The sequence below is a fragment of the Sus scrofa genome, chromosome 14, assembly GCF_000003025.6.
Source record: "Sus scrofa isolate TJ Tabasco breed Duroc chromosome 14, Sscrofa11.1, whole genome shotgun sequence".
NCBI lineage: Eukaryota > Metazoa > Chordata > Mammalia > Artiodactyla > Suidae > Sus > Sus scrofa.
Window position 1 is genome coordinate 43352185 of NC_010456.5, and position 19323 is coordinate 43371507.

General features: G+C 39.8%; 1 protein-coding gene across 3 annotated transcripts in view; it reads left to right on the forward strand.

Moving 5' to 3' along the window:
- Positions 1 to 19323, forward strand: part of GRK3 (G protein-coupled receptor kinase 3) — a 140372-nt gene that overhangs the window by 46930 nt on the left and 74119 nt on the right. Inside the window, exons 1-2 of one of the 3 annotated variants that reach the window (XM_013982990.2) lie at positions 6996 to 7081; positions 12399 to 12472. The exons of 1 other annotated variant lie outside the window; for it this stretch is intronic. In XM_013982990.2, the coding sequence (XP_013838444.1) occupies positions 7051 to 7081; positions 12399 to 12472 (105 nt within the window). In that variant the 5' untranslated portion in view covers positions 6996 to 7050. Of the gene's footprint in view, positions 1 to 6995; positions 7082 to 12398; positions 12473 to 19323 lie in introns of those variants that run through there. One more of the 3 variants, XM_001924379.7, reaches the window with a different exon arrangement.

The window sequence follows — 19323 nt, forward strand, 5'->3', positions numbered from 1 at the left end:
CCAGGGAAATAGAGGGCTCAGTTGGGTGTCTGTGTTGAGTACAGGTCACAGGAGTGCAACCAGGTAGCTGTCCCCGCCATGTACAACAAGTGGAAGGAGCTTCCTGTGGCCACATCCCTACTCCTGGGAGAAGATCTAAGGCCCTGAGCATACAACATTACAGTTATTAAACTTACCATGTAACTTTAAAAAAAAAAATACCTATGTCATTCAGTTAACAAATGACTGGAGTCAGCTGGTTATAATTTAAAATGAATTTGGACTAAATAATCACAGAAACCATCTCATTGCTCTAGTAAGAAATCCTTTTTCATTCAATACAGTTTACACCAAAGATATGAAAAATGGGTGGTCTAGTGGTTAGGATTCGGTGCCTTCACTGCTTGCAGCCTGGGTTCAATCCCTGGTCTAGGGATTGAGATCCCACATCAAGCTGCTGACAGCCAAGAAAGAAAAAGAAAAAAGATATGAAAAGTAACTCCAACCACAAGTCACTTGAGGTGTTGCAGCAGCGGGCTGTGGGACTTCTTACCTCCGAAGGTTGGCAGTGGCAGCCTGGCGTTCCACTATCAAGTTCTACTTTTTTGAGCCCTGAAGGCTTTTGATAACATATTCACATTACAGTAGAAATACTCAGAGGGAGGTGGTAGGCAGGCACTGTAAGTACATAGCAGTCAACACTTAATACCTGTTCTAGGTGGGCTTCGGGGAGTGGGTGGGGATAAAAGGGTCATCTCGGGACGGACACGGTGGCAGATGAGCTTCCTGAGGAAGCGGAAGGAGTAAGGATTCAGCTTTGCTGTGTTGAGGAGAAATGGTCCCAGCTCTAAAATCCTCAGACCTGACTTTGAGAGCCGAGTTTAGTTTTTTATGAAACAATCACCCACTTCTATTAAAAACCATTCCCAGCAGGCTCTTGGGCATTCGAAGCTTTTAGCACACAGTAAGCATTGTGTAACTAATAAATACTCATGCCAGTATTCTTTTAAATGGAGCCTGCTGGTGAAGCCCAGCTATCCCCCCACATCCCAGCCTGGGACAGAGCACCCCTCCCTCTCTCCTGGAGGACCCTCTGTCCAGATTCAGAGTCTCATCCATCCTTATCTCCGTGGAAATTCCCTGCCTCCGAGGACTTGTTCTTCCTCTCAGCTCTGTGGCCCACCAATCTCTCCATGCCCAGCCTGTACTTCACTCTTCACTGCAACCATCTGTGACTGTAGCTCAAGCCATGCTGATCTTCCCTACTCAATTTATCAAATGTCTATCAAGCTGATTCAGTCCTAACCATGTGTTGGGGCTTAGAGAGGAAAACGCACAAGACTGGGTAATTTCCCAGAGCCCAGGAGCAAACAGCGACTCAGGTGCATCCTTTCTAAACACAATACCGCCAGCTACTCCAGAGACCAGTGTCATGTTTAATGGGGAGACGCTAGAGGTGTTGCCAGTGAACGCCATCAGCAAACAAGGAACCAGAAATGGACGTGTAGGTCACCCATGTCTACCCAGATGGGGCCATGTACCTGAGAGGTGGAGGGGTGCTGACCAGCAGACCCCAGTTCCAAAGTCCCTAGTCGCTTGCGAGCAAAAGACCCGTAACCCAAGGTAAAAATAGAACCTAAACATGTGAAAAGATTTTTGACTTTATATTAAAAATTTGGCAAAATGCAAACTGAAGTTACTCTGAAATACTATTATTTTTCTCAATCTTTCGCATTGTCAAGAGATCCAGAGGTTTCATAACACACTTTTGGTATGGCCAGGGGTATTAAAACGGGAACAGATCCATTGCTGGTGGGTGTGTGAACAGGTACTTCAGTGGGGCTAATTTGGCCAGGTCTATTAAAATAACACAATGTCTGTATAACTTTTGGCTCAGGAGTTTCACTCAGGACTGTATCCTACAGATATGCCTGCACACATGAGAAATGATGTACGGAGAGGGTTATTTATTGCAACAGTTTTGTAAAAGCAAAATATTTGCTGCAGCCCAAATGTTCACCATTAGGGAGCAAGTTATGTAACTTAACAACATTCCATTCGATGGAATAATGCAGCTCTAAGGAGCAGCCAAGTAGCTTTTTGCAACCAGTAGAGAAAGATCTCCAAGGTATCAGGGGAAAAAAGCGTGATGAAAGACAAGGTGGTGAGGAATGATTTTGTCTTTGTGCCTGCCTTTGTGCTGTTTTAGAAGGTAGCGGAGGAGGTCCTGTTGTGGTACATTGGGATTGGCGGTGTCTCTGCAGCGCCAGGACACAGGTTCAAACCAGCCTGGCACAGTGGGTAAAGGATCTGGCGTTGCTGCAGCTGCAGCATAGGTCGCAACTGTGGCTCAGATCTGACCCCTGGCCCAGGAATTCTGTATGCCACAGGGTGGCCAAAAAAGAAAAGAAAGGAAAAAAAAAAAAAAAAAAGTAGCAGAGACCCACACATGGTAGTTTCTTTCTTGTCTGTTAATGGTGCAGGGCTAGCAGGAGGCCTCCCTCCATGTGCCAAGCTCTTGCCATGCTGAGGCACTTGTGTCCCTTAGACTTGGAGCCCTGTGCATAGAGCTGGGTGGAGGAGTCGCACCAATTTCTTAGCACCTACCCAAGAAGTGACATATACCAAAAAGACACAAGGAACCAATAATAACAAGTTCCCTTCGGGGTGATGATGGTGGGGTGCTTCTGGGAAGATGATGGACATGGACCAGAAGGAAACTTTTCACTTTATGCCTTTTTAATATATTTTCTCAACTTTGAACCACTTTATCCCTTCATAAAATAAGAAGAGATAGTTGCAGTTTAGTGGCCTGCAGTTTAGAAGCTGGACAGCTCCTCCTGCCCACTGGGCTAGGGGCGCCGAAGTCCTGAAGATAAAGTGGGTGTTAACCAGGTAAAGCTGGAGCTGGTGGGTGGTTGTGAGGAAGAGGTGGGTGCTGAGAAGGGGAGTTTGTTTCAGGCAGAGTGAGGAGCATGAGCAAAGGTGCTGAGGGCTCGTGTCATGCGGAGTGATCACGCTCATATCCGGCTGAACTCTGGAGGTTGTGGGCAGGGCATCATAGCGCAGATGACGGAGGCTGGGTCTTCTCTAACGTTCTGTGCGACTCCAATGAGAAGTTCAAAGGCTGGAAACAGCATAGTCAGATCTGGGGCAGCAGCACGCAGGACAAAGTGGAAAGGAGGCTGGATGAGTGGTAGGGAGCGGAGTGAGGTGGTTATGCAGTGACCCATGGAGCAAGAGGTCTCTCTCCTAAGTGAATATGGCACTTAGGAGTTCCCATTGTGGCGCAGTGGTTAACGAATCCGACTAGGAACCATGAGGTTGCGGGTTCGGTCCCTGCCCTTGCTCAGTGGGTTAACGATCCAGCGTTGCCGTGAGCTGTGGTGTAGGTTGCAGACGTGGCTCGGATCCCACGTTGCTGTGGCTCTGGCGTAGGCTGGTGGCTACAGCTCCGATTGGACCCCGAGCCTGGGAACCTCCATATGCCGCGGGAGCGGCCCAAGAAATAGCAAAAAAAAAAGACAAAAAAAAAAAATATATGGCACTTAACTAACATAGCAGTTAGGGATTATTTTATGGTTGTCAGGACCTCCGGTCAGATCACAGGTGCTCCGAGAACCCTTCCATTTTACACTTACTATATCATAACATAAATCCTTATTGGGGATTCTCTTTTGTTTTAAACAAACCTTGATTGGAATATACGTGTAGAAAAGTGCTCAAGTCCAAGCTCATAGCCTCATGAATTATCACAAAGTGAACACACATGTGCTAATTGGTTGACTCATTCTCTTTCTTCCTTGTGAAGATTATGGTTACAGCCAGTGTATTTCACACACACCCACCCCCATCTTATCTTGGTCACATTTAATCTGTGATGTACAAACATTCCCTAATACCCATACTGCCAGCTTTCATCATAGTTCTTTGAGATGTCTTTGGGAAATATAAATCAAGTGGATTGTTGGAATAGTGTTCCTCTTCTAGTTACTTTAAGTCTCACTTTATTTTTTACTTTTTATTTTTTTGTCTTTTCTAGGCCCGCACCCACAGCATATGAAGGTTCCCAGGCTAGGGGTCTAATTGGACATGTAGCTGCCAGCCTACGCCAGAGCCACAGAAACGCCGTATCTGAGCCATGTCTGTGACCTACACGACAGCTCACGGCAACGCCTGATCCTTAACCCACTGAGCGAGGCCAGGGATTGAACCCACAACCTCATGGTTCCTAGTCGGATTCATTAACCACTGAGCCATGACAAGAACTCCTAAATCTCACTTTAAAGGTCAGTTTGTTTACTAATCAGTGTGCAATAAACTGTGATAAATTAAAGAAATGACCCAAGTCTGGAAAGAGTATTGGCATGATGGCATCGTCAGAATTTTTTTTTCTTTTCTATCTTCATAATATTTTTAAAAGGCTGCAGGTAATCCAAGTATTATAATAGTTTAGATATACTTTTCTTGCTAGTATATTTTCACACACATAACACCCCCCCCACCCCATCCCAATTTCCTTTGTTGCCTTTTAGGAGTTAATTGCTTGGAGCAGTCTATGAATTTTTCTTTGGCCAAATTCATCACCTTTTGTACTTTTGTCTACTAGACTATTAATATTCAGGGCCCCAAATCTCTTTATTATCTAAATGAGTGATCTCATTAATTAATCTAAGAATATTTTATTGAACACTTATGTGCTGAATTTAAATTGGGGGTGGGTGAACAACTTGGATTTTTAGAAGACCTATTTACAGTATTCTTCAGTTACATTTCATTTATAATTTTCTACTGCAGAGTTTTAAGTCAGGAAGTGAAAGTCTTAGTTTGATAAGTAGGGTCAAATTTAAAAAATATAAATTTAAGGTTTGCATGAAGTAGATAAATTAACTAAATATTTATTTTGATTTATATTTATTCATTCCTGTTAGAACTTGGAGGAAATGAAAGGGAGAATTAGTCATTGAGAACTGAGGTTAGTGATACTCATCTAGGAGTGGCATGGTACCCTATGGGAGTTTCATTTTTATATTTCTATGCTTTTTTTTCCTTATGAGTTTGCTTTATAATTATCCTTTAAGATTTACTGTATTTTCACTTGTAAAGAATATTGTGTATCCTGAATATGTCAGAGTAGTTATTTCCAACTTCTGCGTTACCCAGAACCTTTGTTTTTACTTATTTTAGCCCATGCCTCTATGTGTGAATGATTTTATTTTTCATGCAAACTTACACTTAATAAAAAATATCCTAGAGAGATTGACAACCATGAAGTGATCAGGCATTAGCTTCTGGAAATTTTAGATCCCAATTTGTGATCCACTTAAAGCCACTGTTTGTTGCAGGAAGGAGGACCCCTTCCAGGGCCGGAGAATGGGCTTTTGCCTAACACTTGGAAATGAATTGTCCCAGGAGACACGTGCTGACAAAGCAAAAGACCTTGTTGGGAAGGGCTGCCCTGGCGGAGGCAGCAGGGTGAGGGAAGCCAGCAGAACTGCTCTGCCATGTGGCTCGCAGTCTCAGGTTTTATGGGAAGGGGGTTAGTTTCCAGGTTGTCTCTGTCAGTCATCTTGCTTGGCCTGTACATGGTCTGGCTTAGGGTCCTTCTTTGTGGCCACACATCTCTCAGCCACGGTGGATTCCAGAGCCAAGGATCATAGGAGGTTGGTTGTCTCCTCCCTCTTACTGTCCCCTCCCACATCCTCCCAGTAGTCTTCAGGGCAGCACCATGTTCCTTATCAGGGCCTCCTGCTGTGAGACAGCAGGGGCGGCAGCTATCTGCCTGGTCAAGGTGGGCTGTTTCAGTCAGTGCTCCCCTAACATATTCAAGAACACCTTTTGAGCCTTGTTCTTGGCTCAACTGAATGTACCCAATCTTATTTTTCTTTCTTTTTTAGTACCAGTTTCTTTTGGGGGGTGGTGGGAGGGATCAGGTTTATTGAAGTATAATTTAAATAAAGTAAATCTCACCATGTATTGAAAATTCACCATGAGTTTTGACAGATGCATGAAGGTGTGTAACTACTACCAAAATCAAGATATACACATTTTCTAGTGCCCTTTTAGTTGACCCACGCCAGTTCCTGGCAGCCACTGATCTGTTTGTTCCTATGGTTTCTCCTTTTCCAGAATGACCATTAAGTGGACTCATTCAGCCTTTAGGTTTGGTTTCTTTCACTTAGTACAGAGCATTGGAGATTCAGGTACGGTGTATATATCCACAGTTCATTCCTTTGTCTTGTTGAGTAGTGTTCCATTGTATGAAAATGTCACAGTTTATCCAGTCATCAGTTGAAGAACGTTTGGGTTATACCCAGTTTTTTTAATATTGTATGTGAAGCTACTATAGATATCTGTGCTCAGATTTTTGTGTGAACGTAAATTTTCATTCCTCTTGGATAAAATACCTTGGAGTGGGGTTGTTGGGTTGAAAAGCAAATGGGTATTTAACCTTAAAGAAATATTTTCCAGTGATGCTGTACAAGTTGCATTCCTACCAGCAGTCTGAGAGTTGCAGTTAGTCCACATCCTTTCCTCACCAGCAATGGTATTGTCTCTCTATTTATTTATTTACTATTCTGTCAACTTAAAAAATGCACAACCTAAAAGTTGAGAGTTAAGTTTTATTTGGGGGCAAAATGAGGACTTAAGCCTGGGAGGCAGCATCTCAGGTAGCCCCAGGAAAACTGCTCCAAGGAGGCAAGGGGGGCAGCTGGGATATATAGGAGTTTTGCAACAAAGGACAAGCAGTAGAAACAAAAGATTACTGTTAATAAAAGAAAACCAGATATCTCCAGTTAGGGAATTTAGTGCTTTTCTGTGTATGGGAAGGTACAAAGGTCTGAGCTCACTGAAATCATTCCTTTGATAGGCACCTCAGCTGTCTGAGCTGGTGTCCTGTATTTTCAGATCCTGAGTTTCCCGAGGGCTTATCTTCAGGAGGGCTGCAGTCTGATGGCTGCTGGATGGCAGGTGTTCTTTGTTTCCTTCCTGAATTCCCTCAGGACTCACCGGCTAACCCTTGGAGGTGGCTGCCCTCATTGATGACTGTGACATCCTTTGTTTACTGATATGGCAGGCAATTCGTCCTCAATTCTAAGAAGTATGTAGTGATACCTCATTGTGGTTTTAATTGACATTTTCCTTATGACTGATAATGTTGGACATCTTTTCATGTGCATATTTTACATTAATGTATTTTTTTGGTGAAAGTGTTCAAATCTGAAATCCTACTCAATTTTTTAAAATACTGTTTAAAATATTGTTTATGTTCTCATTATTGAGTTTGCAAGTTATTTGTGTACTTTGGAGACAGGTTCTCTCTCAGGTATGTATTTTGCAAATATCTTCTCCCAATCTGTGGCCTATCTGCTTTCCCTTTTATGGGACATTACTTTTGAGACTGTGTAAATATTCTCTTTATCAAACCCCTAATGTTGGCACCTGTGGATTTTCTAACTCTGTCATCCCTTTTGTAGTGTTTGGCTGGCATATGATGCTAAGGAAGAACGTCCTCTTCTTTCCTTTCTTCTTCCCTTCTCTCCTTCCCTCCATTGTGGAGTTGCAGCCAGATTTTCCCTTGGTAATCAGGATCACTCCTCCCAGCTAGCGCAGTAATTCTTTTATGTGCCTGTTGGTTCAGAGGCATGGGGAGTCCAGAACATTGTATATGCTTTTCAGCAACTCAGACTTCTGGTTACCAGAATTTGATATTGTCAGTCTTCCTAACTCTGCCATTCCATTGGTTGTGAGGTGGTAGCTCAAAGTGATTTAATGTATATTTGCAGGATGATCAGTGACCCCGGTGTTGAGCCCTTTTCATGTGCATATTGACTATTCAGATCTCTTCCTTTGTGAAGTGTTCAAAAAAATTTTTTTGCCCATTCTTTTATTATGTCTTTAAAAAATTGATTTGTAGGTTTTTTCTAATGTATCCATAAACCGGATATACATGTTTTTCAGATTTTATTTAGTCTGTGTCTTTTCTTATGTGTCTTTTAATGGGCATAAATTCTCAATCTTGATCATTTCTGTCTGTAACCTAAGAAAACTTCTGCACAAATATTTTCTATGAAGATATTCTATATATTTTCTAGAAGCTTTGCTTTTTTTTTTTTTTTTTTTTGTCTTTTTGCCTTTTCTAGGGCTGCTCCCATGGCATATGGAGGTTCCCAGGCTAGGGGTCTAATCGGAGCTGTAGCCACTGGCCTGCACCAGAGCCACAGCAACACCAGATCCGAGCCACATCTGCAACCTACACCACAGCTCATGGCAATGCTTAACCCACTGAGCAAGGGCAGGGATCGAACCCGCAACCTCATGGTTCCTAGTCGGATTCATTAACCACTGAGCCACAACGGGAACTCCAAGAAGCTTTGCAGTTTTAGCTTTTACATTTATTTCTATGATTGATCTTCACTTTTTGAAAGGTGTGAGGTAAGGGTTGTCTTCCCCCACCACCCCAATTTGGATATGTTTTTCTAGCACTGTTTGTTGAAAAGACTTCCTTTTCCCAATAGATTGCTTGGTATCTTAGCTAAAAATAATTTGACCACATGTAAGTGTGAATGTATTTCTGGATCTTCTCTTCTGTTCCATTGATTTAGTCTTGTACCAATACCACACTATGTTTCTTACCATGGCTATATAGTGGATCTTAAAATTAAGCAGTGTAAGTCCTTGAACTTTGGGCTTTTTTTTCAAGATGCTTAGAGTTTTCTAGGTTTTTTTCCATTTTCATATACATTTTAGAATCAGCTTGTCAGTTTTTTTTTTTTTTTTAAAAAAAAAAACCTTAATGGGGATTATGATTGAGATTGCACTGACTCTATAGATCAATGTGGGGAGAATTAACATCTAAGCAATACTGAATCTTCCAATCCATGAACTGACTGTATCTTTCCATTTATTTAGATCTCTCAGTAATATTTTGTAGTTCCCAACATAGTGGCCTTGCATATCTTTTATTTGATTATTCCTAAGTATCGATTATGTTTGAATGTTATTGCAAATGGGCTTTTTCAAAATTCAGTTTAAAAATTGTGTGATGTGAGTATATCTAATGCCGTTGATTCTTAACTAGTGACCTTGTATTATATGGCCTTCTAATAAATTCACTTATATATTCTAGTAGTTACTTTGTAGATAGGATTTGTTATATAGTTAACCAGGTTGTCTTTGAATAAAATTAGTTTTAATCCTTCCTTTCTAATTTGAATAACTTTATTTTTTTTTCTTTTCTTATTGTACTGGCTAAGTAAGACCTCTAACACAGTATTGAGCAGAAGGTGTGAGATTAGGCATTCTAGCCTTTTCTAATCTTAAATGCTTTGTACTTTATTCATCCTGCAGCTAAGAGAGGTCATCAACATTCTGTGTTATCGTTGATCTTGGCATAATATTTAATTCTTTTATATCATTTATGATAAATTATAACTATTTCATTTGTTTACTGCCTTGTTGCCTGCCCCTTAAACCAACCTATAATCCTCTTGTAGGAAAAAGTCTGTCTTTACCAACGCATAGCACAGTGGCTCTTAGTATACACTTAGTAAATGCTTTTTCAAATGAGTAAATAACAGTAGGAACTTTTAGCAGTTATGCAATCCATCCTCCTTCCATGTGTTTGAATCTCCTTAGTAAAACCTAGGACAAGTATTATTTCTTGCAAGATTTTTTTTCCCATATTTCCCTTTCACCTTTTTAAACTTTTTAAGAGGTTAAAATTTAATTTCTCATAGAAACCGCTTATATTTAATACTTTCAAAAGTTCTTGATATTTTCTAAAAGCAATTTAAAATATATATTTATATATTATGAAATCATCATTAATATTTTATAAAAGGCAATACAATTCTTAGTCCTAAGTTTTGCAAAATATTATGGTGGCAAGTGGGATAGTTTGCCTTTCCTGGATGTTATATGCACTCAAACGTTAATCAGTATTCAGGCAGTTTGCAGTGGTTCAAATATAGAAAGAAGGGTAAACACATTCCACAGTTATCTAGGAAGCAGGTATTGGGTCACTATTTTTTATTGTTTGAATCTGGAGAAATTGCACTGATGAAGTGAACCTGTTAGGCAAATTATTTCCTCATTTTTGCCCTTTAGCTTCTGTTCTAATCTAAGTAATGCTTCATTTGTTTTTTTATATAATTTAAGCCTAATGAAGGTAAATTGCTTTCAGCCTGGAACGCAATGATCTGGGATTTATCCAAAAGACAAAATATCTTTCTTCTGGCCGCTCCATTTTCATGGCTGCTGTGATAGAAAGTAATTCTTCAGTTTATGTACAGACACGAAGAAAATACTGTTTTTTTCTCTTTATATGATGTTAAAATAATTCTTTGCCTCATCTTACAGATTGGCTATGGAAATTTCATTAAAGTCTGTAAAGACATGTTAAGTTGCATATTCATTCAGCTCCCCCCATCCTCCTCCTTCTTTTTCCCCCCTCCCCCAATTTACAAATGGAGATTTCAACAGTCCTCTGAAGGTAATGGGTAGAAGAAGTAGGCAGGGATTCAGTAAGGATTGAGAGGACCTGGTCAACCCTATAGAGCAACTTGGCTCAATTGCCTTTTTACTTTATCAGTGAAACACTCTACCCCATATACTATTTGCTTTGTTTGTTTGTTTGAGTACTCATGAAACATTCCCTTAGATAGTCAAACTTTGGGGCCAAGTGTCAATAAATTTAAAAAGCATTGAAATCCTACTGAATATGTTCTTTGACCACAACAGAGTTAAACAAAAATCAATAACAACAACAACAAAAAAACCTGAAAAAAAAAAACAACCCCCCAATATCAGGAAATGAAACTACACATTTCTGAATGATTCATGAGTCGAAGAAGAAATGACAAGGGAGATTCAAAATGACTTTGAAATGAATGAAAACAAAAAGACAACCTTACTCTAATTTAAAATAAAAATATTAATATGCAAACAGATAGAGAGTCACATCTTCAATTTGTCCTGCTTGTCTGCTTCTTATTTTAGTTTTTCTTCAGTGGCCTGCAGAAGTTCCTGGGCCAGGGATCAAACCTGCACCACAACAGGGACCTAAGCCACTGCAGTGACAATGCCTGCTCCTTAACTAGCTAAGCCATACGGAGACTCCTTGTCTGCTTCTTGAATTCCCTGTGTCCTTCCTGTGTCTGCCTTGCTGTGGTTCCTTGATAAGATGAGGATGGCCCAGGTCTGCACCCAGCCCTTGTTGGTCTGGCCTTGCCCTTTTAACCAAGTAGTCTAAGTACTTCTCTTCTGGTTCCAATGAACAAACATTTACCATCTTCAAAGGTCACGTTCCTGGAACCATGGAGGGGAATTTACAGGGCAGTAACAGACAAGCTCAAGTTGCCCAATTCTGAGGTTAACTTGAATTAAAATCTCGTCAAAGCTGTTCCCTTCCCTCTCTGTCCTACCTGGGGAATTCAGGTCTACTCTCTCCCAGCAGTTAGATTTTTTTTGAGTCTTTCTTCAATTTTTTCCCCTGTAACTTCTGTTTATCCTAACAGTCCTTTAATTTTTTGAACCCCTTCATTGTTTTTGACTTTTTATAACCTTCCTCTCTCTCTACCCCTCATCTGGGATCAGCTTGTCTTGTTCAACTTCACTCATCCACTGAGACTTGACTAGGTGAGAGGCATTGAGCCCTGTACTGGGTTTGGAACTGGGGTGGGAAACTTGTAAATCAGATAATTAAGGAGGGCGTGCTGAGTACTCTGGCAGAGGCATGCTGGAGGGGCCATGGAAATATTCAATAAGTATCTATTGCCCCTCCCCCACTGTGTACCAGGCACTGCAGTGGAGATGGTATCCCAGGTGTAAGGTACTGATTGCTTGGAGATGAGGCATGGAGTTGTGAAGGAGAAAAAAATACTCTGGGGATGGGTGATCTGCTCTGGCATGGGGTGTTTGGTTGGGATTTTGAGGTAATAAGTGGTGAGCGAAAGGCCTAGAAAGGTTAGGAAAGTTTTTTTGGTTGTATGTTTATTTGTTTTTAAAGGAGTTGAGTTCTCTTTCTGTGGGCACAGTATTTATTAGCTCCATGTGATTCTTACCAACACTTCTGTACTACCTGCATCTCTGGTTTCTTTGGTTAATCTTCTGCTCCTTCTAGTGACCAGTGGCACTCAGTGGTGTTGACCCCGTTAATTGTGCATTTTTAAAAAGTGGGAGGGGAGAGAAGGAACCGCAAAGCAAGGAGCCAAGTGTGTGATACCCTTACCTTACCTGGATTGTTTCCTTTTAGGAATTAAGTAGCCTCTTGAAGATTTTTTTTTTTTTTTTTTTTTTTTTTTTTTTTTTTTTAAGGTAGGGGAGGAAGAGGTTGAAACAAAGTAGTCTGAAAACACCCTGTGGGATAAAATTTCCATTCATTGCCCACCCTGAAATTTTTTGTTCTTTTTCTTTAGGTTTCTTGCTATTTAAAGATTTTTGTTTGAATGAAATTAATGAAGCTGTACCTCAGGTGAAGTTTTATGAAGAGGTAAGAAGTAACTGTTTTATCAGTGCTTTTATTTCAAAAGCATATTTAAACTGTGCTTTGGGAAATATTAAGATGACTAAATATCTTATACATATTCAGGAATTCATTGAATGTCAGTAGTACAAGATATAATTAGTAGTACAAGATATATGTAGTTTATTAGAGATGCTAACAACAACAAGGTCATATTTTTAAGGCTCTGTAGTGTTCTGGAATCAGTGAGGGATAGTTGGACTAAAACTCCAGAGGAGAGAGAATCATTCTGAGGTACACTGAGCATTACTAGCCATTGTATTTTCTGCGGAAGCTTGCTGATTCTGGAGACAGAAGCTGAGGCAGAGGGCTGCTACTGGGTGCAAGAGAAACTAGCAAAGTTTTGTGGTCACACATTACTGGAATGGCAAATTGGAGACTTGGTGGAAGAGGGAAACCTCAAACCCACAGCTGGTTTCCTCAGCAAGACATTTGGAGGGGATCTTAAGAAACAGGCCAAGAGCTTCTGGAAGACACATTGAAATCTCCCACAGCCTTGTGATATTAAACGGTATTGAAGTGTCTATCTGCTGTGGCAGGAAACTGAAAACACAACAGGCAAGAGATGAAATCCTGGGCCATGGTCTGTGGACACTGAAGATCTATAACTACTTATCACCTGGGGAAGCTGTTGATTCTAGGTGTAGTGGGCAGAAGAGAATCTGGGTTTGGTTCCTGGCAGAAGACTCCTTCATGGAGACAGAAAAACCAGAAGTTTCTGGGTCTAGAATTAAAAAACAGATGAAACTAGAGGAGCCCCCCAAAACATGATGAATCTCTCTTTTGAGACATATGCCAAGTTTTGAAGCTGAATAGGACAAAGGCCAAAGAGCTATCATGAAAATTTCTTTAGGGCAGAACTCCTCCAGTGCTGAGGGGAGAAATATCTGTCATTGAACTCCATGGAGAACCAGGCCTTGGGAACAGGGGTGAACCAGAGGCAGACTGAGTCCTGCAAAAATGGCAACCCAGACTAGCCCAGCACTGTCCCCTATTGGGTGATGAACTCCCTCCCTAACTGTGTGGCAGAGAACAAGGGGAGCCCTCTGTCTCATTTGGAGGTAGAAAGTAATAATATGTAGGGACTCTACAGTGTTCATCATACAGTTAAAAAAAAAAAAAAAAAAAAGATTTGATACCTGAGAAGCAAGATCATATGGCTTATAAACAAGGCCATAGAAACAGACCCACAGATGAATCGGATTCTGGAGTTAGCTGACAAGTACTTAAAAATAACTGTAATATTTTCAAGACAGTAGAGGAAAAGATGGACAAAATAATTTTATATTAGAACCTAATGGCAGATTGTCATAATGCAAGACAGGGTTAATAAATAGAGAGACAGGTCATTAGATAATCTGTAACTGAAATACAGAGAAAAAAAGAATGTAAAAAAGAAATAAGGGCATTAGAGATATGTGAGACATGCCTAAAAGGTCTAACACAAATAGAGTTGGAGTCCCAGAAAGAGAAGAGAGAGAATGAGACAGAAGCAGTATTTGAGGATATAATACTAAGAATATTACCAAATGATGAAAGATAACAGCTTACAGAATCAAAATACTTAGAACACCCCAAATAGGATGAGTACAAAGGAGTCATATCTTTGCACCTCATTATAGGACTTTGGGAAAGTATGACAAAGAGAAAATTTTAAAAGCAATCAGGGGTTGGGAAAAGACAGTTTATTTTTAAAGGAGCAGTAATATGATCAACATGATTGTGATATCTTAAATGATGAAGGAAGAAAAGAAAAAGCTAGACAGTGAAATGACCATCTTTAATGAAAGAAAAAAAAGCTGTCAACCTAGAAATCTTTTCCTAGCAAAAACTCCCTTCGAAAATGAAAGTGAAATAAAGATATTTTCAGACAAAAGTTGAGGGAATTTTTCAGTAGTAGAACTGCATTACAATAAATGCTAAAGGGAGGTACTTTGGGCAGAAGGGAAGTTATCCCAGATGGAAATGCAGGAAGGAATGAGAGACATCATAAAGGGTAAGTGTGTATGTAAAATACAAGAATGTTGACCATACAAAACAATATTATGTTTTAAGTTTGAAATGTATGTAAAACTAAAATGTATGACAGTAGCACAGAAGGCCTGAGAGGGGTTAATTAAGTTAAAATATTTTAAGATTCTGGGATTATTGGGGATAATAAAAGTAATAATTTGCATTGGTTTGTAAAGGATGCATATTGTAATCTCTAGGAGGATAAAGTATGTATGTCTAACAAGTTAAAAGAGGGGAAGTTTAGAATAAAATATCATTGTATTAACCCCCCAAAAAGGAATAAAAGGTAAACATAAACTACAAGGTCAAATTGAAAACAAACTAAGGTGGTAACTATAAATCCATCTATATAAGTAATTACATTTAATATAAATGTACTAAATACTCCAAGTAAAAGAATAAGTTTGTCAGACTGGGTAAATAATGAAAACCCTGTCATATACTGCTTACAAGTGACATACTTTATTTATTTTAAAAATATTTTGTTTTATTTTTTTATTTAAGTGTAGCTGCTGTCAACATTATAGAAGTTACAGGTATACAAAATAGCGAATCACAATTTTTAAATAATTAACATACTTTAAACAGAAAGAAGAAGATATTTAATATATACACTAACTGAAGGAAAGCTGGTATAGCTATACTAACACCAAAGTACATGGTAATGCTACTTTGAGATAAAGAGAGATTATTTCATAATGATAGAGGAGTCAATATCTCCATCTTAAATCTGTATGCTACACATAACATAACTTCAAAATATGTAAAACAGAAGCTAGCAGGAAGATCCAAAAGAAAAGAATTCTACAATCCTAGTAGGACACACACATACTTCAAGAGCTTATAGAACAAACAGAGCAAAACTTGGTAAGGATAGAAAGTTCTTAATAAAATAATGAGTAAACTTGACCTAATTGACATACAGAATGCTACACCCAGCAGAAATAGGGTTTGCATTCTTTAAAGTACGTATGGAACATTTACCAAAGTAGATCATAGGCTGGACCCTAAAGAAAGCTTCCACAGATTTCAGTATTGAAATTGTTCAGAATATGTTCTCTGACCACAGTCAGCTTAAGCCTAAATTTAGTAACAGCATTACATAAGAAATCCTTTTTTTAAAAAATTAAAATTTTTTTTTTGTCTTTTGTATTTTTAGGGCTGCACTTTCGGCATAGGGAGGTTCCTAGGCTAGGGGTCAAATTGGAGCTACAGCTGCCGACCACAGCCACAGCTACAGCAACTGCGTCTGTGATCTACACCACAGCTCACTGCAATGCCGGATCCTTAACCCACTGAGCGAGGCCATGAATCGAACCTGCATCCTCATGGATGCTAGTCAGATTCATTTCCACTGAGCCACGACAGGAACTCCTAAATAAGAAATCCTTAGCTGTCTGGAGGCAAATAATGTCTAACTAATTTATGGGCCAAATAGGAAATTAAAATCTAGAAAATATCTTAATTAAAATGTATTTAAGACATGACAAATGCTAGCATTATTAGCATGATGTAGCTTTACCCTAAAGCCTTTTAAATGGTCCAAAGAAAGCATAGCATAGTTAGGGCTGATAGTAGTAATCTTTGTGCAAAATAAACTGGAGGGATATTCTTTCTTGTCCTGGCTTGTTGGTATATATGAGAACTTGATATTTTTCTACATTTTTTAATTATATCACTGTATTTCAGGAAGAATGATCAAATGATGATGTGCATTTAGCATGTGAAAAAAAGCAAGCTAAATCCAAAAGGATTTTATTCAGTATGAAGTAACTTTATTATTTCAGTCTGAATTAGGCATTTTATTTGAATGAGAGTCACAGCTTGATCCATTAAAAGCTTTTTTCTTTCTTGTATTTCTAAAAGCTTTTACATCTCCAATTTCAGCATATACTCAGCTGCTTTGTCAAATACAGACGTCTCCTTCAGATGAAACAGATGGGCAGTTTCTTTGGTTGTTTCTTAAGCACTTCTTCACCAATATGGTGGTGGTAGCAACTGCTAGTATGTTTCCATTTGAACTTCAAGCGTTGGAATTTCTCTCTGTTGGCTTATTCTCTAGCTCTTCTCACCTCTCTCCTGGCCTGATATGATTGATCTGGCCTATCAGTTTATCCCCTTGGAGGAAAATGCTTTAGAGCTCCTTGACAGCTTGCTCTGTATTCTTTAACTGGCAATACCATCCACCCTGGGGCTTCAAATACAGTTCTCTAAGTCAGTAAGCCCTAAGATTGAAGTTATCAGTAATTGTTATGACTCCTTGCTTTCATCTGTCTAGTGGATTCTTAATTTCTGGGTTTTTGTTTTATCTTTTTGTCTCTTTAGGGCCATACCTGTGGCATATGGAGATTCCCAGGCTAGGGGCCTACGCCAGAGCCATAGCAGCACGGGGTCGGAGCCATGTCTGCGACCTACACCACAGCTCACAGCAATGCCGGATCCTTAACCCACTGAGCACGGCCAGGGATCGAACCTGCAACCTCATGGTTCCTAGTCAGGTTCGTTAACCACTGCACCATGACAGGAACTCCAACAATTTCTTTCTTTTTTTTTTTTTTTTTATTTTCCCACTGTACAGCAAGGGGGTCAGGTTATCCTTACATGTATACATTACAATTAACAATTTCTTTTTTATTGTCAAAAAATCTTCCTATGTTTTGAAGCTCTGTTATTAGGTGCATATACATTTATGTCTTTTTGTATCAAATGTTCCTCTTTATTGCTGGTAACACTGTCTTGAAATTGATCTCCCTGGATGTTAATATAACCAGGTCAGTCTCCTTGTGCTTGTTTTCACACTATATATTTTCCCATCCACTTTCAACAAGTATTTTTATATTAGAAGTATGTTTCTTTTTGACAAATGTGAAAGTATCTTGCTTCTCCCACCCCAACACAGTCATTTCTGACAATCTGCATTTTAGTGGAGCAATTTCAGATATTGTATTTATTCTTTGTGGGGTTCACTTGGTTTCTTAAATCTGTAAATTTGTGGCTTTCACCAAATCTGGTAAAATTTGGGCCATTATAAAGCTTTGTTTCTACTTCAATCTCTTTTCCTCCCTTTCTAGAACCCCAGTCGTATGTATATTTGGGCTTTGGATATTATCCTCAATGTCACTGATTCCCTGTGTACTTTTTCCCCAAATATTTTTTTTCTTTCAGTTCTTCAGATTAGATAATTTCCATGGAGCTGTCTTCAAATTCACTGACTCTTAGTATCTCTAGTCTGTTATTGTGTGTGTCCATTGAATTTTTTTTTTTTCAGAGAAAATTTCCATCTGGTTCTTTTCACAGTTATTATTTTCTGCTGCTATTTGCTATCTTTTTATTTATTACATGCATATTTTCTGTATGTCTTTGAGTGTACTTACAATGGCTACTTTAAAATCCTTGTCTGATAATTCAAGCATCTGAATCATCTTGGATTGGCCTGTACTCTTGCATATGAGCCACACTCCCTGCTTCTTCGTACATGGAATAATATTAGATTCTATCTTGTATACTGATGTTGTCGATACTGTACACTCTGTGTGCTTCTTCAAAGGGTATTGCTATTTTTGTCCCAGCAGTTAATTAGATTTACTTAGACTAAGCTCTGTCTTCTCATATGGTGAGTAGTAACTGAATCTTCTTCAGTCCTTTTAGCCTTAGCTGGAATACTTTAGGTCTATCATGCTCACATGTCACTTTGGGGTCCACCAGAGTTTATATGTAGAATTTTGGAGCTCTCCTTCTCTGCCTGGCTCTTCACTTTCAGAAATATCCTCTCTTACTTTCCAGCTTCTCTTTGATGCCCATTCTCCATATCTGTGTACTTTTGATCACTCTCCAGTGGTCCAATGCAGTTGGATTTTATGTATGTCCAGAATTGTTCTATTAGAGGTTAGTCCACTGCTACCTGAAGCTGGGCCTGGATTTGTGGTAAAGTATAAAGCTAACATAATTGGTGGATGAATTGGATGTAGGGGGTGGTGGGGACAGAGGCATTAGCAAAAGAGCAAATCAATGATGATTATTCCTTTTTTGGCTTAAGCAGCTGGGAGGATGCATTATTCGTTTTTGTGATAAGGGAAGAGCATGACTGGCTGGGATAAAGATGTGGAAATATTTGCCAGGTATTTTAAGATTCAGAATCTGGGACTCTGGGAGAGAAGTGAGTCCAAGAGATCTGGGCTCAGTGATTGGAATATAGTGGGTGTTTGACACTGTGGGACTGAAGAGCTTTACCCAAGGACAGTGTAGTGGGTGATAAAGGGGTGCCCCCAACACTGTGCTCTGAGGTACTCCAGCATTTAGAAGTCTAGCAGAGGAGGAAGAATTACCAGGGGAGACTCAAGAAGAGGAGGCAGTGTGGCAAACCCCTGGAGAGTGTAGATCACAGAAGTCAGACAAGAAAGCTTCAGAGAAGGCAGGGGTGGACCCCTGCACTGAATGCTGCTGAGATGTCAGGGAAGCTAAGGGCAAAAAAGGCACCCTTGCTTGGGCAAGGCAGAGGCCGCTAGTGATTTCCCTGACCACCGAGATGGTAATGGGACAAAAGAGAGGCAAGAAAGTGGGGCCATGACAGCTATGGGCAGAAAGGACCCACTCTTAGGGCTCTGAGTATTTAGGCTCCATGTTTAGCTGTTAGCTCAGAAACCACCAAAGCTGAAAGGGAGCACTTTGTGATCAGTGAATGTTCATCGTTGGTGGTGATGCTTCTGTTCTGCTGTAGGGGAGACTTTTCACAGACTTGAACCCCGGCATCTTCCTGCTCAGGTTCCCAGGACAACCTGATTGCCAGAATTCTCTCCATATGCGAC